This window comes from Salvia splendens, chromosome 9 (assembly GCF_004379255.2).
Source record: "Salvia splendens isolate huo1 chromosome 9, SspV2, whole genome shotgun sequence".
NCBI classification, from domain to species: Eukaryota; Viridiplantae; Streptophyta; class Magnoliopsida; order Lamiales; family Lamiaceae; genus Salvia; species Salvia splendens.
In genome coordinates, this window is record NC_056040.1 from 9,186,212 (window position 1) to 9,207,868 (window position 21,657).

At 38.4% G+C, this 21,657-nt stretch overlaps 3 protein-coding genes and 1 pseudogene across 3 annotated transcripts; 1 reads left to right on the forward strand and 3 right to left on the reverse strand.

Annotated features, from left to right (window-relative positions):
• Positions 1 to 2,173: 2,173 nt before the first annotated feature.
• LOC121747352 (GDSL esterase/lipase At1g74460-like) lies at positions 2,174 to 4,133 on the reverse strand. Its single transcript, XM_042141390.1, has 5 exons — positions 3,870 to 4,133; positions 3,655 to 3,785; positions 3,326 to 3,565; positions 2,567 to 2,816; positions 2,174 to 2,494 (listed from the first exon to the last, which is right to left on the reverse strand). Exons 1-5 carry the CDS (start codon positions 4,111 to 4,113, stop codon positions 2,256 to 2,258), a joined length of 1,104 nt encoding a protein of 367 aa, XP_041997324.1. The 5' UTR covers positions 4,114 to 4,133; the 3' UTR covers positions 2,174 to 2,255.
• Positions 4,134 to 4,592: 459 nt separating this feature from the next.
• Positions 4,593 to 8,009, forward strand: LOC121747212 (annotated as a pseudogene).
• Positions 8,010 to 11,368: 3,359 nt separating this feature from the next.
• Positions 11,369 to 16,986, reverse strand: LOC121748887 (nuclear pore complex protein NUP88-like). The gene is made up of 9 exons (XM_042143443.1): positions 16,655 to 16,986; positions 16,176 to 16,327; positions 15,435 to 15,557; positions 14,904 to 15,048; positions 14,256 to 14,317; positions 13,739 to 13,955; positions 12,499 to 13,422; positions 11,969 to 12,218; positions 11,369 to 11,839 (listed from the first exon to the last, which is right to left on the reverse strand). The coding sequence occupies exons 1-9, from the start codon at positions 16,952 to 16,954 to the stop codon at positions 11,574 to 11,576; spliced, it is 2,439 nt and encodes an 812-aa protein (XP_041999377.1). The 5' UTR covers positions 16,955 to 16,986; the 3' UTR covers positions 11,369 to 11,573.
• A 1,343-nt stretch (positions 16,987 to 18,329) lies between these two features.
• LOC121746439 (protein EMBRYO DEFECTIVE 514-like) lies at positions 18,330 to 20,065 on the reverse strand. The gene is made up of 2 exons (XM_042140270.1): positions 19,714 to 20,065; positions 18,330 to 18,752 (listed from the first exon to the last, which is right to left on the reverse strand). Exons 1-2 carry the CDS (start codon positions 19,981 to 19,983, stop codon positions 18,453 to 18,455), a joined length of 570 nt encoding a protein of 189 aa, XP_041996204.1. The 5' UTR covers positions 19,984 to 20,065; the 3' UTR covers positions 18,330 to 18,452.
• Positions 20,066 to 21,657: the final 1,592 nt, after the last annotated feature.

The following is a 21,657-nucleotide window of genomic DNA, read 5'->3' on the forward strand; positions in this document are numbered from 1 at the left end:
AACTCCGTGAAACTGATATTTTCTGAGTGTAGAGATTTTTTATGTTACTTGCATAAATACAGAGTGTTGGATGACGTGGAGTCTTATGATTGGCTTATATTGGCTAAGATTTTTTTAACCATCCAATGATAATCAAAATCTTAAGATTTGAATGATATTTGTTTCAATTGATTTGCTCTTTATATAAACACATCCGTCACAATTCACATTTTCGACCTTCATCCGCGGCCTAAATGTTGGGACGCTGCTAATAACTAAAACATCAATTCATCGTATGGCCTAAGATTAAATTAGGATAAATTACTTAATTAAAGTATGATAATTAATTATGCATAAAAGAAGGAAAAATTAATAAATTCAATTTGAGAGCTGACCTTGTGTGCTGACAAGGCGATAGACCAACTTGTCGGTGAGAAAGATTAAGATAAAAACATAGTGGCCATGGGTGCTGAATCACCATAATTAGTTGTTCATTGATTTATCTACACACAAAATAATACTCGAACAATATATTAGTCATGAAATATAATTCTGAAAAAACTAAATCAAAAAAGCGAATATAGAAAATTATTTTTATAAAATGGAGGTATTGTGTCAAAAAGTAGAATAGAATAATTAACTGTTTGACATATCAATTAATTGGTTAATAGCCCATCTAAAATAAATATGAGAATAGAATAATTTGCTGAAATAAAATATTTTCGAGCGAAGATAAAAGAATATAAAATATAGTCTTTATGAGAGAAAATAAAAGAATATAGGATCTGAAAAAAGAGAGATACAGTACGTTTTACCTTTTCATATCATGCATGTGGTATATATTTATGCAAACTCTATCGCTTTTATATTTGGAACCTAACAATATTCATCAAGATTTAATGTTTTATTTTATCCTTTGTAAGGTGGAAACGTGAGCTGGTGAAACGTGGATAAAAATAATTAGTCAATCGTTTTGAGAGGGAATAAATAACAAACCCAGATTAGACTAAATTAATCAGAATTCTAACTTTAATAACTCTCATACACCTTTTACAGATCGCCACGTGTCTCAACAAAACTTAATTAACACATTCAGAAGTGAAGTAAAAAAGAATTCTCCCCCTATCGTAGTGTTGTTGTCCACTAGATACTAGATATACTAAAGAAGTTGCAGCCAATATATAAAGCATTACTTATTTTCTACTTACAAATACTATAATGCAAATATGTGAAGTAGGTAACGACGGAGCCAGAAAATAATTTCAAGAGGGGCAAAAATATATATAGGGAAAGTTTAGAAGAATTAAGAAGGGGCATTTAATGAATCAAGGGTGTAAATTTAATGAATCAAGGGTGTAAATTAGCAAAAATCATAGATATGTATATGTATGTAGGAAAATTTAAGGAGGAGTATATGCCCCACCTGCCAATGTATTGGATCCGTCCCTGTATGTAACAAAATTGTGAGATCGATGATTGGTATGCAATGATATTGGAGACTATTACAAAGATTAAAATTTGATTTTGATACACATCATGTCACTTTGTAGGGAGTAGGGAAGGATAAAATTAAAATCGTGGTTTATTATGAATGAGCATCGTGGTTTTATATGATTTAGAGTTTTAGACTAGTATAACGATGCATACATTATAGCAATTGATTAAACTTCTAGAAAGAAAATGGATCAAAGTATCTTTCATTATGACGAAAAGAGAAAGTAAAAGGGCCTGGGCCTGCACTCATTTTATATAAATTGGTGAAGCATTGGCCCATTAAGCAGCAAGTTGTAATACAGGAAAATAAACATTCAAACCGTAATACACAAACATCAATTTCTCTATTTTATTCACATTCTCTATTCACTTAACAAACTAAATAATACTATATAAATATATTATAACAAATTATATGTGAAATAATGTATAAATATATTATAACTTAATAAACTCAAATTAAAACTCTTGAATCCGTCACTGTTCAAGGCTACGGTATTGTGTCAGGTTCATTCACTCGAATGTCGAAGGTGGCTTAATTGAGTAACAAATACAACAAATCACATATATAACATGTTTCGATTAAAAAACGAAAATCTTGAATTATCTTTTTTAATTCCTTCATCACTTGTATTCCATGATCTTCTAACAAAAAATAACTATACACACTCACAAAAGCAACAAATATACTATATAATCATGTTCAAAACATAGTTTCATTTCATAGGAAGAAAAATGTACATCACACACAGCCTAAAATTTGACAGAGAAGTAACAAAAATCTAATCTCCATGGGCAGATGGAGACGCAGGGGAAGGCGAATTGGTGCCATTTATAGGCTTAAATCCTAGTTTCTTAATCATCTCTATAGCAATGAGCTCATTAGCACTATCTGATGGATGGTATTCATCCCAAAACACGTACTTGCTCCTATCCTTGCACAGCGTCGACGCTGGAACGCACGTCAGCGCTGGCCGGATCTTCCCGAACGAGCAGCACGGGGAGTCCGAGTTGCTGAATCCTGAAATTTCATCCCATGTTAATAAAGTATGCTTAGAAGTTAGAACCAAAATGGTAAGATAATAATTCTTACCGTATTTTCCGGGATTGGAGATGAGATCGTTGACAACGTCGTATGCATCCCCAAACCTAATGGTTGCATTAGGCAAAGTGGTTGACAATTTGGTCACTAGCTTGCTAGTTGCCTCATTGAAGCCTAGGGCTAGTTTGTTTGTCCTGTCCTGGCATCCCCCCGTCGTGCTCAGCACTCTCTGAAGCGGGATGCACCCCATCGGCCCCAACCCGAACACCATCATGTTTTGCGCTCCCAAGGAGTGTAGCAACTTCGGATTTAAAAATGATTGTAAAGGTCGAGTTAGAATAAGATATACTACATATGTCCCAAGCCTCTCACACTTTTTTTTCCGGATCATCTCAACTATTTTAATATTCCCTCCGTCCCTCTGTAGTTGAGGTGTATTCATTTTTGGATTGTCCCACTGTAGTTGAGTCATTTCCTTTTTTGGCAAAAAGTACTTTACTCTATCTTCACCTCTCTACCTTTTTCCTTTCTACTTTATTCTTCTTTTACTTAACTCATTTAAAATAATTTTTCTTAAATCTCGTGTCAAAAAGAAATGTCTCTACTACAGAGGGGCGGAGGGAGTATTAAGTAAGAATTAGAGTATTTAATTAAGATATTAGAGTTAATTAAGTGATCCTTTATTACACTTAGAATACTAATTTAATTACACTAATTATCCAATCTTTAATTTACGATAAAAAAAGAAAAGTGTGAGTCTCGTGGGACGGAAAGAGCATTAGTTATACCGAGTGAAGTGATCGTACTTACATTTAGTTGGTTTTCTAGTGTCTCAGTGAGATACTGAATGAAGGTATCATCGTTGTAGCTCCACGAATCCTTGTAGACGGGCATTAAGTAGTTGTTGATGAAGTCGTTGCTGCCAAGGGCGACCACATATCGCGCTTCTTGGAAGAATTTCCCGGCCTCCGTCTCACCTACTTTGCCAATTATCAAATCCTGAGTCCCTTGAAACAACTCTATTTGCTTGTACAACCCGAATCTTTGAACCTGAAACAGACAAAAGACGAATATCATAGGTCTATTTCAGATAAAGTGTGACAGACTCGGACCTATAAATAATGTGCGGTCATACTCACAAAGTATGATCCAGTCTCATTAAGTATGCCACCACCTCCGGAAGCATAGTTCACTCCATTCGCGAGTATGGTATCTTCATTCAGATTCGGGTCTAGGAAAGCAGGAGGCCTAGGCAGCCCCATCTTATCACCTGGGAAATTCACGAAACAGACATGTATTAATTAAGTATGTATGTAATTCTATTACATGTACATACTGAGAAAATATGATTTACCAATTATATCAGCGACGGTACGGCCATTTGAGAATCTCCCATTAGGCAATCCATCGCCGAAATCTATGCCATACCACGGTAGGCTCGCCCGGGCGAGGCTTTTGGAGAGATAGTTGTTGTTGCCGACGTCAGAGAGGGAGTCGCCGAAAATGAACTGAACTACCTTGCAATTGCAGCATCGTCCATGGACAAGAAACAACGTTAGGAAGATCGAAAGGAATGTTCTGAGTTTCGGCGTAGTCATATTCTTGAATTAGGCTACGTTTTTTTCTTTGTTTTGGATGAAGATATGGGAAAGATTTAAGATTTAAAGAGATAGAAAGTGAGAGAGAAGTTTGATGAACCAACATGTTTGGATTTTCTGACCTACTATGCAACTACCATTTGGTTTCGGATACAACGGCAGAAGCCTAACAAGACCAACTTGTATTAAGTCAATAAAGGGAATTCCCAGGATTATTTTAACTGTTTCATTTCCAACTATCGTTTTCTATTTAGAATATCACTGACTGTATACTAATTTACATACACAATTACTGCTAATTTTAACAATTTATTTCAAATCCGCACTTCTTTGTGTCTGTAAATGATAAGAGCGGAGGAAAGTTAGGCAAAACTACTAAGAAATCCAAGAAATTTTAAACTCATATTTTACCGAGCAGTGTAGAAGTTTTATGTTGATTGTTAAAATAAATTAATAATCATCCATAAATTTTCAAAATTTAAAATTTGAACGCTTTTTGTGATAAAAATTAAGCTTGAGTGCCAAGATCAGAATCTAGTCCGGAAAATATAAAAAGTAGCGTTTAATTTGCTACAAATTCAATTTCTTAGAACTCATAAATTTATTCTAGTTTATTGTCCTAATTTCTGAATTGGTCCTCCATCGCGGCGCCGGACTTGTCCAACTCCATCCGGCCACGCCTATGTCTCATCCCCTATCACTTCTCCATCTTCCAGCTTGAAGCTTTAAATTGGTATGAATTTTTTATACTACCTCTTATATTCTAACATTAAATTGAAAGATTAAAGTAGGAGAAGGTTTGTTTTATGACTTGAATCGGGAGGAGTATTTCATACTACTTGGCTTTACGATGCTCAAATTTGTATTGTAGAATTTTTGTCTTTAATTCACAAGGAGCATTTCATAGTCATTTGGGGATGAGTTTGAATTGGGATTGGATTATGTGATGCTCAAACTTGTTTCAAGAGTTCATGCCAATAAAATTTTACAACAGTTCGAATTGGGATTCCTCCAGATACTTATAACTATATTAATTGGCTTTTTGCTGAGGTTTTGTCTGCACCAATTAATCTGCTGTTAATACATATTCTTACCTAATTCCATGCTGTAATTTTTTTTTCCAGCTAGATGCTCATGGATATTGCATGTCTTGGATATTTCATTCCCATGTCTGTACTTTTTATATTTTGTACTTCATCTAGTTGCCGTTCTTCTTCATGTGGAGTTTTTGTTTTCCTTATATTGCAGCAAGATATTGTCCAATTGTCAGCTCTATATTAATCTATAGGCAATTAAATTTTTTTGTCAGCTTATAACACAAGCTTATCTTAGAATTTTATAATATGCATTAGTGAAGTACTAATATAAGCTCTTATATGATTCCATGAGCTTTCCCGCCAAAATGGCATTAGTGTAATAACTCAGAAAAGTCTTCCTCTATCTATTTATGTAGATTGGATGCTATGATATGGTATTTGTCTTGGTTGATTATAATGAATGTAATGATATTTATATTTTGTGACAATTGCAATAGTTTTAAAAGAATTGAGTTTAGAATTTTTGGATTTCAGATTCTTGTTTCTGTTGGATTTGGGTTGACTTTTAGTAATTTGTTGTTTTGAGTTTGGTTTAGGATTGAATCATAATCAATTCTTGGCGTTAAAATTTCCAAATGGATACTGAACGTTCATTCAAAGTGCTGCCGGAAACAGAGAAGTTTCTCTGCAAACGGTTGTTGGACGAAAAGCAGCCCATCTCCGAGCTGTTTAGAGTCCTATTTTCACTCCGCAACCTACATGGCGTTGCACCCCGTAATGCTCTCATCCAAGGTATCTTACATATATCAACTTACAAATGTTCTGTGGGGTTTTCTTTGTTCTTTTTAAGCAAAGGTTTTTGATTTGTAGTGTTTAACTGCATGCGTTATTTCAGCGTGAAACTTCTGGGAAACAATACCTTGTTAGTCTGTATGCTCTTCTTAAGTGAAGTATGCTTCCACCATAAATATGAACATGGAAACATTAAGCCTTCTTTCGTTCGAGAAGCTGCAGCTTTTCAGATGCTTGATGCGAGTTTAGAATTGGAAAAATTTGTTTAATAGTCCTTTTGCATGACAGTTTACTTTCGTTTAGTAAATGAAATATAGAATATAGTTTGATAAAATGCTATAAATTTCATCTGGTCCTGGATGGTTGTTACATTCGTTTAGTCTCTCTTGCTCGACACTGAAAAAACCGGCCTCATTAAACTAGTTTGATGTAAACTCTACTTCAGCAACTAGGGACACTTCAAACCTGCTCGCACATGAGGCGGCATTTGCTTTGGTCAAATGCAAGATGCTGAAGCTATCCCTGCATTACAAGCTGTTTTAAATGATCTTTCGTTGCATCCCATTGTGCGCCACGAGGTATGTGCTTTTGAATCTTGATTTTGTATTCAAGCATATCAAGCGGTGTCTCATAATTTGTGAATTTGTAAATAATCAGGCTGCAGAAGCTCTTGGTGCGATTGGTTTAGAACGTAATGCCCCACTTCTTAAGAAAAGTTTGGTTTCAGATCCAGCTCAGGAAGTTAGAGAGACGTGTGAACTAGCTCTGAGTCGAATTGATGGGCTGAAGAATACTTCTGTGACTGAGACATCCCCTTTCTTGTCAGTGGACCCTGCTGCGTGCTCTTCTGTAGAAGAACTCAGGTAGTTATTTTACAGAAATACCATAAGTTTATGTTTTTATATCATTTGGTTGCTTTATCAACTTCTTTACTTTATAGGGAAGTTCTACTGAATGAAGACAAGGGCATGTACGAGCGGTTTGCTGCTCTTTTTGCTCTTAGAAACCTTGGGAGAGACGAAGCTGTTTCTGCTATCGTGGAGTCTTTAGGTGCCGATAGTGCTCTACTGCGGCATGAGGTTTGTTTATATTTTCTGGTTAATCGTTGAGTTTGTTGTCCCGTAGATCATGCTGTCAACTGACATGAAATTCGATGTGAGGTGACTTGGAATAATTCCTTTGTAACTATTTGATTTTGGTTGAGTCCAGGTTGCTTATGTCTTGGGCCAACTGCAGAACAAGAAAGCTTCAGATGCACTTTCACAGGTTCTAAGAGATGTAAATGAACATCCTATGGTTCGACACGAAGCAGCAGAGGCTCTTGGTTCTATTGCAGGTTCAGCTTCTCTATATTTTAATTTGCATGCTTATATAGAAGCTATATTGATTTACAATCTGTTTACAAACATGTGGATTTCATTACCAAAAAAAAAATTAAATCTTTATATAGACTGCTTCGCTTCAGCACAAACACCGAGCCCACCAGCTTTCTGTTTCGCATTTCAATTTGTCTGTGTTCGTGTTCACACAGTTTTTATGTTGTAGATGAAGAATCGATTGCTCTGCTTGAGGAATTTGCCAAGGACCCCGAGCCCATCGTCTCACAGAGCTGTGAAGTTGCTCTCAGCATGCTCGAGTTTGAAAATTCAGGAAAATCCTTGGAGGTAATAAAAAGGAACAAAAAAGATTATGATGATTGATTTAAGTAGTATGTGTATGCTTGGTCTGAGAAATTTTTTTCTGTTGCAGTACCTTTTCATGGAGACGCCACAAGCTTCCTGCTAAGTTGAATTTCTTGTTTTTCAACCACATTATTCCAACCATTGCAGTGCAGAGATGGAAATGAAGTTGCTCTTATTCTGTTAACATCTCTCAACTTAGCTTTTACCTTGGGGTGAACACTACCATGGGCGGATCCAGGATTTAAAAATCGTGGGGTCGGGCGAGATAATTAATATAATAATATTATATATATATATATTATAAAAATACATTACAAATAAAATTATCTTTGTTTTATCACGATAGTTGACTTTTACGAGTTCATATTTTTAACTTTTACGAATATTCATATTTTGAAGCTGGCCGAAATTTTATCATTGGAAATAATTGCAAACATATCTTCCAGTCGTTGATTGTGTTCAACATTAGCACCAGAAGAACAGATAAAACTCATGAGAACAGATACAAACTCAAGATATTTTTAAAATAAATTTATCAAATATGGATGGTAATTAAAATCAATAATAAAAAAACATAAGTATATAATTATTATATTCATAAAAATTAGGTCAAATAAACAAAATAAAAGTAAAAAAATAATAAAACATGATTAAAAGAATATCAATAACGCACCAGTTTTTTTTGTGCAAAGCCTATGCCCCTCAAAAATCTTAATCTTAGTCTCCTACTATAACTTTCTTTTTAATCAAAATAATAATTGGGTAGAAATATAGAATTTTTATTTATAAAGAAAGTTGCAACTCTTGTAATAAAGATAAAATTATTTAAAAAGGACAGTATTGACTGATTTTTTTAACTAATAAACTTAAATAAATTAGGAATTTATGTAAATTTGTGGGAAAATTAAGGAGAAAAAAAGTTAATACTACATGGCTTAGAAAATTATTGGCAGGCGAATTAAATGAAAAAGCAGTATTAGCGGCGAGTGACCAGAGGCAATCAATTAGATTTTTTACTTATAGATTTTCTAACCCAACAATCAATAGGAGTATTAACCACTCCTCAGCCCAAAAATCAATATTAACCTCTATGTTCATCTTCTTCGTTGAGAATACATCAGCTTCTTCTGCAACCCCTCCCCTTATCTATCTCTACTCTATTCTTATTAGTGTTGTTCCTTTCTCCTCTTAGTTTTTGGAAAAGGCGGAAGGCTTCGGGTAGAGTTGAAGTTGGCCGTGGGGTCGGAGACGGAACTGCACCAGGTCAAAGGTCGAAGGTGATGTTTTCCGACAGTGTTCGGTGAACCGCCGGTGGGGTCGGCCGACCCCGCGCGACCCCACCTGGATCCGCCAATGAACACTACCCTGTCAAGGCTAGAGCTATAACTTTTAACACCTATCAGTAGGAGTTCGAAGTTTGTATCAACTTTTGTTTGAATTTTGTCATGATGCCATAAATCAGTTAGGCCATCCACAATAGGCGCCCAGCGACCGCCCAGCCGAGCGCCGGCGCTGGGCGGTTCGCTGGGCGATCTATTGCAGCCGCCCAGCGGGCGATTGGAGAGAGAAACCGCGCAGCGCTGGGCGGTCGCGTGGCGCTGGGCGGTGCGCTGGGCGGTCCGTTCGGCGCTATTGTAGCGCCCGGATCGCCCAGCGCACCGTCTAGCGCGAAAAAATAATTTTTTTTTTCGAAACACTATATATACGCGCTTTGTTCGTCATTTTCATTCGCACCGCTTGTTTTAACGAGTACTCTCTCTATCTTAATTTCTGTTCAAGATCAACAACGCAAAATGAGTAATGCTGGTGGTAGTAGTGGTGGTAGCGGAGGGGATGCTGAGGAGTACGCACGTCGAATGGCCGAGGCGTTGGACGCCTATACGACCAACGCGATAAACCAATGGATGGAAAGGGCCTTGCAGCCGGCGATACCTCGACCTCCCCCAGTGGTCCACCGCCGCAGTGTGATTGATCGGGATCACGTAGCTGCACATCAGCGCCTATACGAAGACTACTTCGCACAGGAGCCTCGGTTCAACGCCAACATTTTCAGGCGTCGTTTTAGGATGACCAGGAACCTGTTTATGCGTATTGTCAACGCTTTGGAGTCTCGATATCTGTATTTCCGCTTCAGACACGATGCGTCTGGCAGACCCGGCCACACACCTATTCAAAAGTGCACTGCGGCAATCCGGCAGTTGGCCTACGGAGGCGCGGCAGACATGTGGGACGAGTATCTCCACATCGGTGAGACGACTGCCTTGCAATGTCTGAAGGATTTTTGTCTGGGAATGATAGAAGTATTCGGTGATCAGTATCTGCGAAAGCCTACCACCGAAGACTGCCAAGATCTGTTGCGGATGCACGGGAGTCAGCATGGGTTCCCGGGTATGTTAGGCAGCATAGATTGTATGCATTGGGACTGGAAGAACTGTCCCGCAGCCTGGAAGGGGTTCTACACGTCCGGCTACAAGGGAAAGAATCCCACGATGATCCTGGAGGCCGTAGCTGATTACCGGCTTTGGATTTGGCACGCGTATTTTGGGATAGCTGGTTCGAACAACGACCTCAACGTCCTCAACTCGTCGCCATTTTTCAACGAGCAGTGTCAGGGCGTCGGTCCGGCCATCAGTTTTGTCGCCAACGGCAACCAACATGATATGGGCTACTACTTGGCGGATGGGATATACCCTAGGTGGCCCGTCTTTGTGAAGACGATCCGATGCCCAGGAGATGCGAAGAAGGCCTACTTTGCGGCACGGCAGGAGTCGGCGCGCAAGGACGTGGAGCGCGCATTTGGTGTGCTCCAGTCTCGATGGGCGGCAATTAAGGGTCCAACGCGTTTATGGGATGTCCAATGCATTGCTGATATCATGTATGCATGTATTATCATGCACAACATGATTGTCGAAGATGAAGGTGTCGAACTGACCAATTGGGTCAACGACGATAATGAAGCCGGTCCAAGCCACGGCGTGGCCGCCCCCAACGTACGGAGTGGGGTACCTCACGATGAAGCCGGCCTCTTACAAGCACACGCCGACATGCGCCAAACGGCGGCTCATATTCGACTCCAAAAGGATTTAATTGAAGAGTTATGGGCACGGAGGATTGACCGCCGTTAGTTTTTTTTAATTATGTAATTTTTTTAATTAATGTACTTTTTATATTTTATTAATATTAGTGAATTTTCTCGTTTTTGTGGCGTAAATTTAATTCCGTATATTGTGAGATTATTAATTATTTCATTTTGTATATATTTGTTAATAGTGATGTGGATAGTATTATTAATGTTTCCCGTATATGTCTCGTAAATTAAATTCCGTATATTGTGTGATTGTTAATTATGTCATTTTATATAATTGTTATTAGTGATGTGGCTATTGATGTGGCTGGGCTATTTATGATGTGGCTAGGCTATGGCTGGGCTATTTATGATGTGGCAGGAAGATTTTTAGTGCTAATGATGTGGCAGTGGCTGGGCTATGGCTGTGCTATTGCTGGGCTATTCCTATTGTGGATGGCCTTAAGAGCAAAATAAAAAGGTGCTGTTTTGATAAAAAAAAAATCCCCCCATTTATAATCACTAGTCAAAAATACTTGATTTGTCTTTGACATTTGATAAGAGTAAAGTTGTGTTGAGAATGGAAATCAAACATACTCCATATATTTGAACATTTGACAACTACGACTACCTCAGCACAAATCGCACGCAAGTTAGGTATGGAAATCAAACAAATATAATTGACCAATTCTGAAACCAATCACTACTAAAAGATAGGGTAATGTTAATGCAGAGATACAAAGTTGGTTATGACTGCATTTTACAAAACAAAGTAAGCACGCCTTCTGCTAACAGACAAGGTAAGGTCATGGAGCTCAGGCATCGACAAATGAAAAGGGTCCCATATACACATTCAAAACACTATTTGCTGCAGTTTGGTTTTAGTCAATCTGTGATTTCCCTGGTTTTCAATGCGGATTCAACGAGTTTCACCTTTTTGCTGTTCTCGCTGTTTATGAGCGAGAGTTTTTCAAGTAAAGATTTGAGTTCAGACACACCATCATCTGGAACCCTATTTCCCCTTCTCACTAGCCTTTGTGTTCGTTGAGTTGGGGAATCAGCCTGCAACGAATGAGTGTATCTTTTCGTTCTTGCACTCAGAGCTTCAATGGAAGAGTGCAATGCATCCAACTCCAATCCAGTAAATTTATCTGAGGAAAATTGAAAAAAAGGATAGGCCAATTTTAGAAGAAATAATTCAGGAAGACTGTAAGCATGCCATAGTTCTAGAAAGACCACAGTTAAGTAATCATTTAGAAAGGAGAAAAAAGAAACATTACCGAGTTCCATCTTGAATTCTCTTTCCGCTTTAGAAAGTGGGTTTTTCTGCAGTCCAGGCAGGCTCCTCAAGCTTTTTAGCCGCTCCTCTAAGGAACTGTGAATCTTAACTGCACGATCTACACGATCCTCTAATTTTTCCTGGTTTGTTTCAATTTCCAAGAGCTTCTGTTGCATCTTGTGCAACCGAGAATGCTCTCCGTCAATTATATTTTTCAACTGAGGCGCATGACGCTGGAGCTCAAAGTGCACCTATCAACATTAAAATGCCATATTTACTCATGAGTATATCAATAAGGATCTAACTTATGGGGTAGCGTGTGTCTCCAATAGCAAAACCTACTATAATCCAAGTTTGCAGTTTGTACGATCCTACATGCTTAAATTTTTCTATAAGCTTCTTGTTTGATATCAACCAGATTCCATTCCACAAAAATAATAAGTGGCCAACAACATTTCGTCCACCTAATGTATTACTACTACATATCTAAGTGGAAACACTTAACACTACTTATGACACAATAATCCATACCTTGTGTGCATACTCCACATAATTTTCATGAAACAGCTTGAAATATTGATGAAGCATCGATCGTCCTTCAATAGAATCAGCTGTTACAGAGCGCAAATTTGGTGCAGAAGGGGGCAATAGAACTGCCTTCGGCCCACTGAGAAGCTCTTTGCTTATTATTGTGTTAGAACCTGTTTGTTTTGTACTTGTTTTCTCGTTTGTGGTTAAATTTTCTTGGATCTTATCAAAAGCATCAGTAAGCAATACATTCCAAGTTTCCATCTGTAGCACTATACAGTCATTAGAAGAAGTAAGTCCCACAATCCACGAGCTCCCATAAGAATCTGATAAAGCCAGGAAACCATGAAGAGGTGATGGGGAGGATGAGTCGCCAGGGCATGTACTAAGTACAGAATTCACAGATGGAGTTCTAATTGGCTCTTCCTTCCCAGTTGAGTGGTTAGTGAAGGGGAGAAAATGCAAGACAATTGAATCTATCCCTCCAGCATGAATACAAAATGTTCTTTCAGGTAAGAGAGGATCACTAATCATGCCAATCAGAGAACTACTTTCGATAGGCAAAGCTAAATCCACAATGGCTAACCTCAGCAAAGGAGGCGGCTGGCCCAACCAAGCAGTAGAATACGGGGTCTGATCTAGCTTCAAAACAGTAGGACTACTCAAGAAAGACTCACATATCATAGCAACACCAGCTATCTTATCTGATGAGGTGAAACAAAGACGAGGTGCGCTACCCATCGTCCAAACTGGCTGAATTTCATCAGCCAAAGCATCCAGTTGCAATTGCCCATCACTACGAGCAATCACAAGAATTGTGTCTTTGCCAACTAAATTGTAATGAAAACTGACCGCACGCCCTTCACATGTGCCTTTCTGAACATCAGAATCTTCAGTCACACCATCACACATGTTATGCAGAGGCCCCTGAAATTAATATTGTATTGACAAAAGGAAATTAAGTTTGGCAATGGACTGAAGACAATCCATCCAGAGATATGTAAAAGAAAATCAAACACAAGGCTGTTCAACCATTAACTGTAACAAATACCATTAATTCATTTAATACAATTGACTCAAAACTCCAGCTACTTGAACAGAAGTATAAATTAGACAACAAACAGAAGCATTTTATTCTTTCAACATCGAAGATAGGACAGTTTCCATACAACCAAAGGAAGGAACGGACATGAAACAAGATGAGACTACTGTAAACAAATGAAAAGAAAGTGAAAAAGTTTACCTGTAATGAAACTGATGCATCCATATGGACAAAAGGCTGAGCTCTAACAAAATGCAACTGTCCACCACCTCCATCTTGATGAACTAACTCAGGAAATGTTGCCTCCAGCCATGAGATTGCCATATTCGAATTACTAACAGCTTTTGAATCGGCTGATTTTAGCCCAAATGTATGAGCGTCATTATAAAGCTCCAAAATAGATTCCCATTTATACAAGCTGTTTATAAGTGGTGGACATTGTCAAAATTGAGAAAACAGGTAATGTGAGGATGTAGAGGTTATTTATTGAGAAGGAAACGTTGAAAACACGGAAATCATTATAATTTGTTTTTGAAGGCATTGTTAGAATCATCACAGGGATTAAGTTTTGACATAGTGAGACACCAGAATAACAGCAAAGCCTCAAAACAAAATTTTCACGACAAAGTATTTTTGGTAAACAGGGTCACAACCATAAGCAAAAAAATTGATCCAAAAAGCCGAAGGAAAAATCAGAGACTATGCAAAACAAAATTACCTTGCAAAAGGAACAACAGGGCAAATTATGTAAGTGGATCCATCACTAAACAAGATAAAAACCTGAAAAACGAGCGTGATCATTAGTATTTTCTTCAGTACATACAACTATATTCAAAACCTATTGAGTTACTTATTAGAAGCCAAAACTTCAAACAACTGCTCACAGTGTGGTCTCCAGTCCTTGCACAAAATCATGAATATTCTCATGAGTAGATAAGATACTTAGCACTTAGCATGCAGCTGACAACTGACATATGTCAAGGTATCATAATATGCTAAACAGGTAAAAAGAGGAACATCAGCAAACATTATATGTTAATACTTGATATTAATATGCTCACTGCACTTTCTAGTCTTTATTACAATACCAGGCTGAATTTCAGGTCAATTAGCACAAACATATATTTTTAAGAGTCAAGAAAATAGTCATGAGCATATATATATGACAATTAATTGTCATTTTTCAGCCAAACAATATATTAATGAATATGCAAATGCTAACAAAATATTTAAATCAGAGAATTCCAATAGAGCGTAAATGGGCAAGTACCAAGTTTCAGCAGCAACAAAATAAAATGTCACTAATAGATATGAACATTACAAAGATATTCATGTAAGACTGGCATGTGAAATAGAGCACCCTTACACTGAATTTATCCCATAAATGTTCACCACCAAAAGAGAAATCAACTGGACAAATTGCTGCAGCATTACGGCTACTCCCATACTCTACCGGTTGTAAATAATATTCCTGCTCTGGCTGCCCAATATCTGTAGACAAATCAAAAATTCTGCAAAATAAATTGTTCATGTTAGCTTAGCTCACATGTTTATGTTAGAGCATAAAGTTATAGTATTATTCACGATTGAGAGCACACATAATGATCTAGTTCTTTCCGCCACACAAAAAACAGTTAAACAGGAGTCCTGAGAAGGAAGACATCCTTTATTATTTGATTTGACTGCTTTAATGTGTGTCAATTTTTTTTTTTTTTTGCACTATTCTTTTTCAGAATTACCAGAATAAGTTTTGCAAAGAAGTACAAGAATAACAAAAAATTCACCTCTAACAAATGCACTGTACGTTCACCTTGCTTGAGAGAGAACAAATATTTGCTAAATAGATCAGAAATGTAACTTCATAGAACTATGTCCATCGTCCAGTAAAAATGTATACCTGAAAACAGAATCAGACGACAGGATTCCCAAGTGTGTATCACTGTATGGGTGCCAGCAAATCTGTAGAATGCGTATGAGGTCGTTTCTCTGGAAGTAAATCTCTGAACCAAGAGAAGCGGTCCTGTAAAAGGTTTAGGTCATAGCAGTGGTATTGTCAGTCTACTAGGCCAATATATCATGTACACCAGTAGGTATAATATTGTAGAACGAAATCCAGCTAATCGGAGGAGTCGTATAGAAATATGCATAATTGATCGAAAGACTACCACAAAAACTGAAGTACTTGGCATATGCTACACACACTACTTGTTTCATAGCCAGACACTGATGAAGAGCTTAGAGAACGGGATTTATTATACATAACTAATGAAACACCCAACTTGTTTCATAGTCCTTGCATTCACGGAGGTCGGAGAGCACCACCTAAACTAGCAAACATGACTAATGGAATACAAAGAAGGATGAGCCAGCCATAGAAATGAATCAGCATCTAAGGAGATTGCAGAGACGGTTTCAACCATTGCAGTCGACGCTGCTCATAATGAGGTGTATTCAAAATTAGACACTTCGCATGTAAATCAGCAAACCCTAAATACTACTAGTAATCAAATGAAATCACGGAATAAAACTCAAACTTACACCATCCGTACACTGCTATATGCATGTGATGCAGTCGGAAGTAAATAAAACATCATTAAGCAGAGAGGTAGAGACTTGGCAAATAGTAATAATATCATACCGACAGATGATGGTATTTTGTGCTAGTGAAGAGCGTCCATAAAGGTACATAACACATAGGCCCTCCGTCCCGGCCAGGAGCATAGCTGAGCCATTTTTGTTGATAGAAATCTTACTCACCTCAAAACTGACTGGTGTTTCCGCTTGCAACACCTATGAGAGAGCATGTAAGTATGAGTGGAGTCCACATTCATCCCTTCTACAACATAGCTCCTCTCCCCAAAGGATTAGAATGTCAACTCCCACAAAAAAAAGCTCAATTAAGTAATGTGCTATCATAATTTATCCATCTAATGGTTGGAAACCAAATCTCAAGCTAGTAAAGTTACATTCTATCAGAATTTCAACTAAATTAAACATATAAGTATGCGAAATTATAATTTGATAAACCCCTCTTAAACCCTAGCTTTTCATAATTCCTCTCTCTCTCACACACACAGAGAGAGACAGAGCACGTGAATACTGAATCGAATGAAAGACCTTAGAGGGCGAAGCAGCGAGGATGGAAGAGGGGTCGGGCTCGCCCAAGCGAATTGAAAGCCGGTGGAGGCATTTCTTCTTCAAGTCCCAAATGTATAGCCGCGAAGCTCCATCCCAGGCCATGAGATTGGGGGGCTTTCTTCCGGAAGTATCGAGAGCGGCGGCGGGCGTAGCAGTGGCGGAGGAGAAGAGCGGGTGGTTCTGCAGCGGGAACCATTCGAGCTCTGACTTGGGAGTCGAACTCGACGGCGAAGGAGTCGGAGATTGACGGCCCTCCGTTAAGTCGAACGAGAAACGCATATCTCTGGATTCGTAGGAGAGAAATGATCATTAAATCATTTCAAATTTTAATTTATCCTGTTGAATATGTTAATTTTTTTAGTATACTTAAAAAACTTCATTATGAAAAGTGAATTTACTATTATTTGAATAACATTATTATGTCAGAATGAATTTAATTTAATTCAAACATTATTAGTATGTCAGAATTACAAAATACTTGTACTAACATTCTACCACTTCTTTGTAGATCTGCCACTATAAAGATACCATGCTACGACTTACGAAAATAGTATAATCAATACAGCGAGCCTGAGCTGGGCTTGTCTATTCTGACTCATCCAATTGAGTTTATTTGCAAACCCAAGACGGGATTAGGCCTAGCCTAGCTCGTGAACGGCTTACTAGAAAGTTAATCTCTTGTCTTAAAAAATGTAATTTTATTCTCAGTGATAATTAATACCCCTTCCGCCTTATAGATGTCACACTTTTCTTTTTAGTTTATCCGATGTCACATTTTCTTTTTTGGAAAAAGTTCTCTCTCACATTAATATAAATATATTATTTTCTCTTTCCACTTAACACATTAAACAACACCTCCTAAAATTTCATGTCAAATCTCTCAAGTGTAACATCTACTATGGGACGGAGGGAGTACTAGGTAAAAATCTTTTTAATTTTTCTTACTTTTATAAAGTTATAGTATTATAAAAATAGTTAAAAATCCAACTCAATCTAAGTTGGACAAGGCTAAGAGATATATACAAAAAAAACCGGCCCAATTTAAGCCGCTTCATGTGTGGGCTCAGGCCTCAAACAAGGAGAGCCTCTCCGAGCATGGGCATGAGTCCATTTGACAACTCTATTTGCCTTGAGGATCAAGCTTAGAATTTACAAAATCAAAACAGGAAGTATAATAGTAGTAGGAACTAATAGAAAAAATATAAAATATACTGAATTATTACAAGTAGTGAGTGAAGGACAGTCTGAAGCACATAAGAGTGATTGTGTACGAAATTGTGTACTCCAGTGAATGGGGTAGGTAGATGCCTTAAAATAAAGGCAGTGAGTGGCGGACGTCAAAGCACTCTTCAATTCTTTTGAGAAGATAAAGATGAGTCACCACTCTTCATTTTATAAAAGAGAAAAGGAGATGTGAATTTTGTTAGAAGTTGAATATGACTTATCTTCTATGTTCGTATTGAAGAGAGCTTTAGCATCCGCCCTCAATTGGATTGAAAAGAGTGTTTTGGTGGCGCCTCTATGTAAGTCATATATCCCATTTATTCAGTGGAGGATATAGTGTTTTTTAAATGTTTTGAGATTTTTTGTTCCTCCAAATTGGATAATAGACATACAAAACTTTGCCAAATCAACATAATTATGAAAGCGCAACTGAAGCAAAAATATATCAATAAATTGCACATGTTAATGAAAATTCTGCAGCATAAAGAAGAGTAGAGAACAACATTCATTGAGAAAAACGTTGTACTTGAATTATACTAGTATTAGTATTTCTTCACTTCCAACCTCTGCCACGTCCGCGGCCGCCGCTGCGTCCACGGCCTCCTCCTTTTCCACGCAATGCTTTATTGGCATCGTGTTTGACTTGCATGTTTTCCGGCAATGGAGAAATGTGATCCACACATTTTCTGAAGCTGAAGTCATCAACAGAGTCATCCTCCCTTATGAGAAAGAAACAGCGACTTTTGAACTGGGGATGGAAGCGGACTTGGAAAGCTTTCACACCTGCGCCAATTTTTCTGTCCGCCTCTACATGGCCTTTCTTGAGCAACTCTAGCAACACCAAGTGCTCATACTGAATGCACAAAAAGCTAAGAAGTTAGATAACAATAGGTTGAGATAGAGTATATTATAGATGCTCATACACTGAGTGCGCGAAAAGATAAGAAGTGGGATTAGAGTAGTTTGAGATAGACCCAGATTAGACAGCGAGATCAATCTCTGTAATTCAGAGCATACACAGCTGAAGAAAATGGTAGAAGCTTAAATGGACAGCAAAGGCATTATACAATATGGCAACTTGATAACCAATAGAATTAATGTTTAAAACTAAACTGAGAAACTGAAAGCAAGAGTGAATGGAACTCTACTCCTACTATTGGACCAACTGTGATGAATTTAAGTTCTTCGTTTAGATTTTACATATGAATAATTCAATAAATGCATGCCATATTCGATTCTATTCAGTTATCAAGTCAAATGCTTACAATTACTAGTTTTTCAATAATTTGGCACATCACAGACCAATGAGTATAGTATAGAGCCAGTGAATGGCTTGGTTAATCATCATTATCAGATAATGTCTTGAGCTTTATACATTTTTCATTGGTAATGCAATGAAATTAAAAGGCAGACTGTGGCTACTAAACAAGCAAGAAAGGTAAGCTTAGCAAAGTTTCTCATTTTGATATTGAGACAAATAAAAACTCATCAAACTTGCACTGTTTTTTTCTACAATCATATAATTTGGGAGCAGACACACATAATATTCACAGCATATGTTATCGAACATTCAATCTATGTGAAGTCGAATAAATATCATATCTTGTAGCATCGTTAATGCATGATACACGGCTCCAATTCTTCCAAATCGTCGTCACCAAGGCAAGATAACACACACTACACTCCTAATCTCACAGTGATAAAATTGATTTGCATAGAAAAATCAATATCCAAAACACAAATACATCCACGTAAAATTCCAGCAAACAGAGACAAAATTATGGCTTAAATCAATATTAAGAAGTAGTGAATACCTTATTGACATTAAAATTGGGAGACCAGGAATGAAGAAGCTTAAAGAAATAATCAAACATGGCAACAGAGGTATCGAAAGTTTTCGGTCCAACAACCAACTCAGCGGCAATTGCCTCTCCTTCTCCAGCGCCATTCTCGGTTTTCGTTCTCTTCTCCTCCGGCTCAGCCTCCACATCCTCCTCTCTGGAGCGCTTCGCGGCGCCATTGTCGCTATCCTCGGCCAGAACCTTGACCTCCTCGACCTCCATAGAAGCCTCTGAAGCTGCCATGAAGAGAGGTATCGAGAAGTTGTGAGTCTAGGGTTTTAGGTTATTTTAGCAAGGGCGTGCGCTCTATTTTGTTCTTCCACTTTTCTCGGATTTATATTACTCCGCAAGTCCGTATCGATTTTTTTTATCACATAACAATGGGCCGCTTGAGAGATATTGGGCTCTCTCTTAAATTCGTTTTATTAACTTCATCTCATAGCGATTGCATTTAGAGTTCGAAACTTTCCAAAACTTTTTTTTATCAAATCTACCGAACTTACCAAAACAATTACAGCTAAAAACTTACCAAAACTTCATCGGAATTAATTTTTCTGATAAAACTAAGTTAAAAAGATTGAGATATTGCTAAATTGAAAAGATTGAGATATAACTAGTATAATTGTACATAAGAGCATCCACAATGGTGGACGATCGTCCTCGTCCAACGATCGTCCGTCCATTGCAGGCGGATGGACGATCGTCTGGACGAGTTGGCCGACCGAACTTTCGGTCGTCTAGCTCGATCGTCCGACGCGTCATCCGCCCATTGCAGACACACGGACGATGATGGGCGAGGACGAGTGACGCGTTTTCAATTTTTTTTTATTTTTCAATCTATAAATACACCTCATTTTCACTCATTTCTCACACAACATCTCTCAAATATCTCTCACTCACTCATTGACTCTTCCAAAATGTTTCCCGGCGAGGATCCAAATCTGGCCCATCCTGAGGCCCATCCTCCACCGGACATCCGTCCGCCGAGAGCATGGCCTAGCTCATCAACGTCTGTTCGAAGAGTACTTCGCTATGAACCACGGTGGGGACCGATGGTTTTTTGCTGGCGGTTTAGGATGCGCCGAGAACTGTTTCTCCGCATTGTTCAGACGATGGAGGCACGAGACGAGTACTTCTAGCAGTGGGAAGATGCGGCCCACAGAATCGGTCTATCCCCGCTTACGAAGTGCACGGTTGCGCTTCGTCAGTTGGCCTACGGCACCACCGGCAGACATGTTCGACGAGTATCTTCAAGTTAGGGATACAACTGGGTGGGAGTGTCTAGCAAAATTTTGCGAGGGCGTGGTTGACGCCTTCGGCGCCACATATTTGCTCAAGCCGAATGCCACTGACTACCAGTTCCTGATGCAGATGCACGAGAGGGTGCACGGCTTTCCTGGAATGCTAGTATGCACTGGGAGTTGAAGAATTGTTCGGTAGCGTGGAGAGGCCAATTCACAAGTGGGTATAAGGGTACCCACCCGACGATGATCCTTGAAGCCATCGTTGGCCACCGTCTTTGGATCTGGCATGCTCACTTTGGCGTGGTCGGGTCAAACAACGACATCAACATGCTGAACACGTCGAGTCTCTTCACCGAGCAATGCAACAACAACGGTCCGGTTATCGAGTTTACTGCCAACAGACGACAACATCATATGAGGTACTACTTAGCCGATGACATATACTCGAGATGGCCAGTTTTCCTGAAGACGATCTCTTGCCCAACGGATCCGAAGAGAGTTTTTTTTGCACAACGGCAAGAGTCTGCACGGAAAGACGTGGAGCGAGGATTGTGCTTCAAGCGCATTGGGCAATAGCGAAAGGCCCGGATCGTTCCTGGTACAAGCATTAATTTTATAGATAGTTAAATTTTTGTTACAAGATAGGAGGCCACACCATTTAGTACATTCGACG

Coding starts and splice junctions, on each gene's coding strand:
- LOC121747352 (XM_042141390.1), bottom strand. CDS start 4,113: ATGACTACGCCGAAACTCAGAACATTCCTTTCGATCTTCCTAACGTTG. Junction 3,566..3,654: donor ATGAGACTGGATCATACTTT/GTGAGTATGACC, acceptor TGTCTGTTTCAG/GTTCAAAGATTCGGGTTGTA. Junction 2,817..3,325: donor CACTAGAAAACCAACTAAAT/GTAAGTACGATC, acceptor TTAAATCCGAAG/TTGCTACACTCCTTGGGAGC.
- LOC121746439 (XM_042140270.1), bottom strand. CDS start 19,983: ATGGCAGCTTCAGAGGCTTCTATGGAGGTCGAGGAGGTCAAGGTTCTG. Junction 18,753..19,713: donor CCAATTTTAATGTCAATAAG/GTATTCACTACT, acceptor TTGTGCATTCAG/TATGAGCACTTGGTGTTGCT.
- LOC121748887 (XM_042143443.1), bottom strand. CDS start 16,954: ATGCGTTTCTCGTTCGACTTAACGGAGGGCCGTCAATCTCCGACTCCT. Junction 14,318..14,903: donor ATTTATGGGATAAATTCAGT/GTAAGGGTGCTC, acceptor CTCGTTTTTCAG/GTTTTTATCTTGTTTAGTGA. Junction 13,423..13,738: donor ATGCATCAGTTTCATTACAG/GTAAACTTTTTC, acceptor TATTAATTTCAG/GGGCCTCTGCATAACATGTG.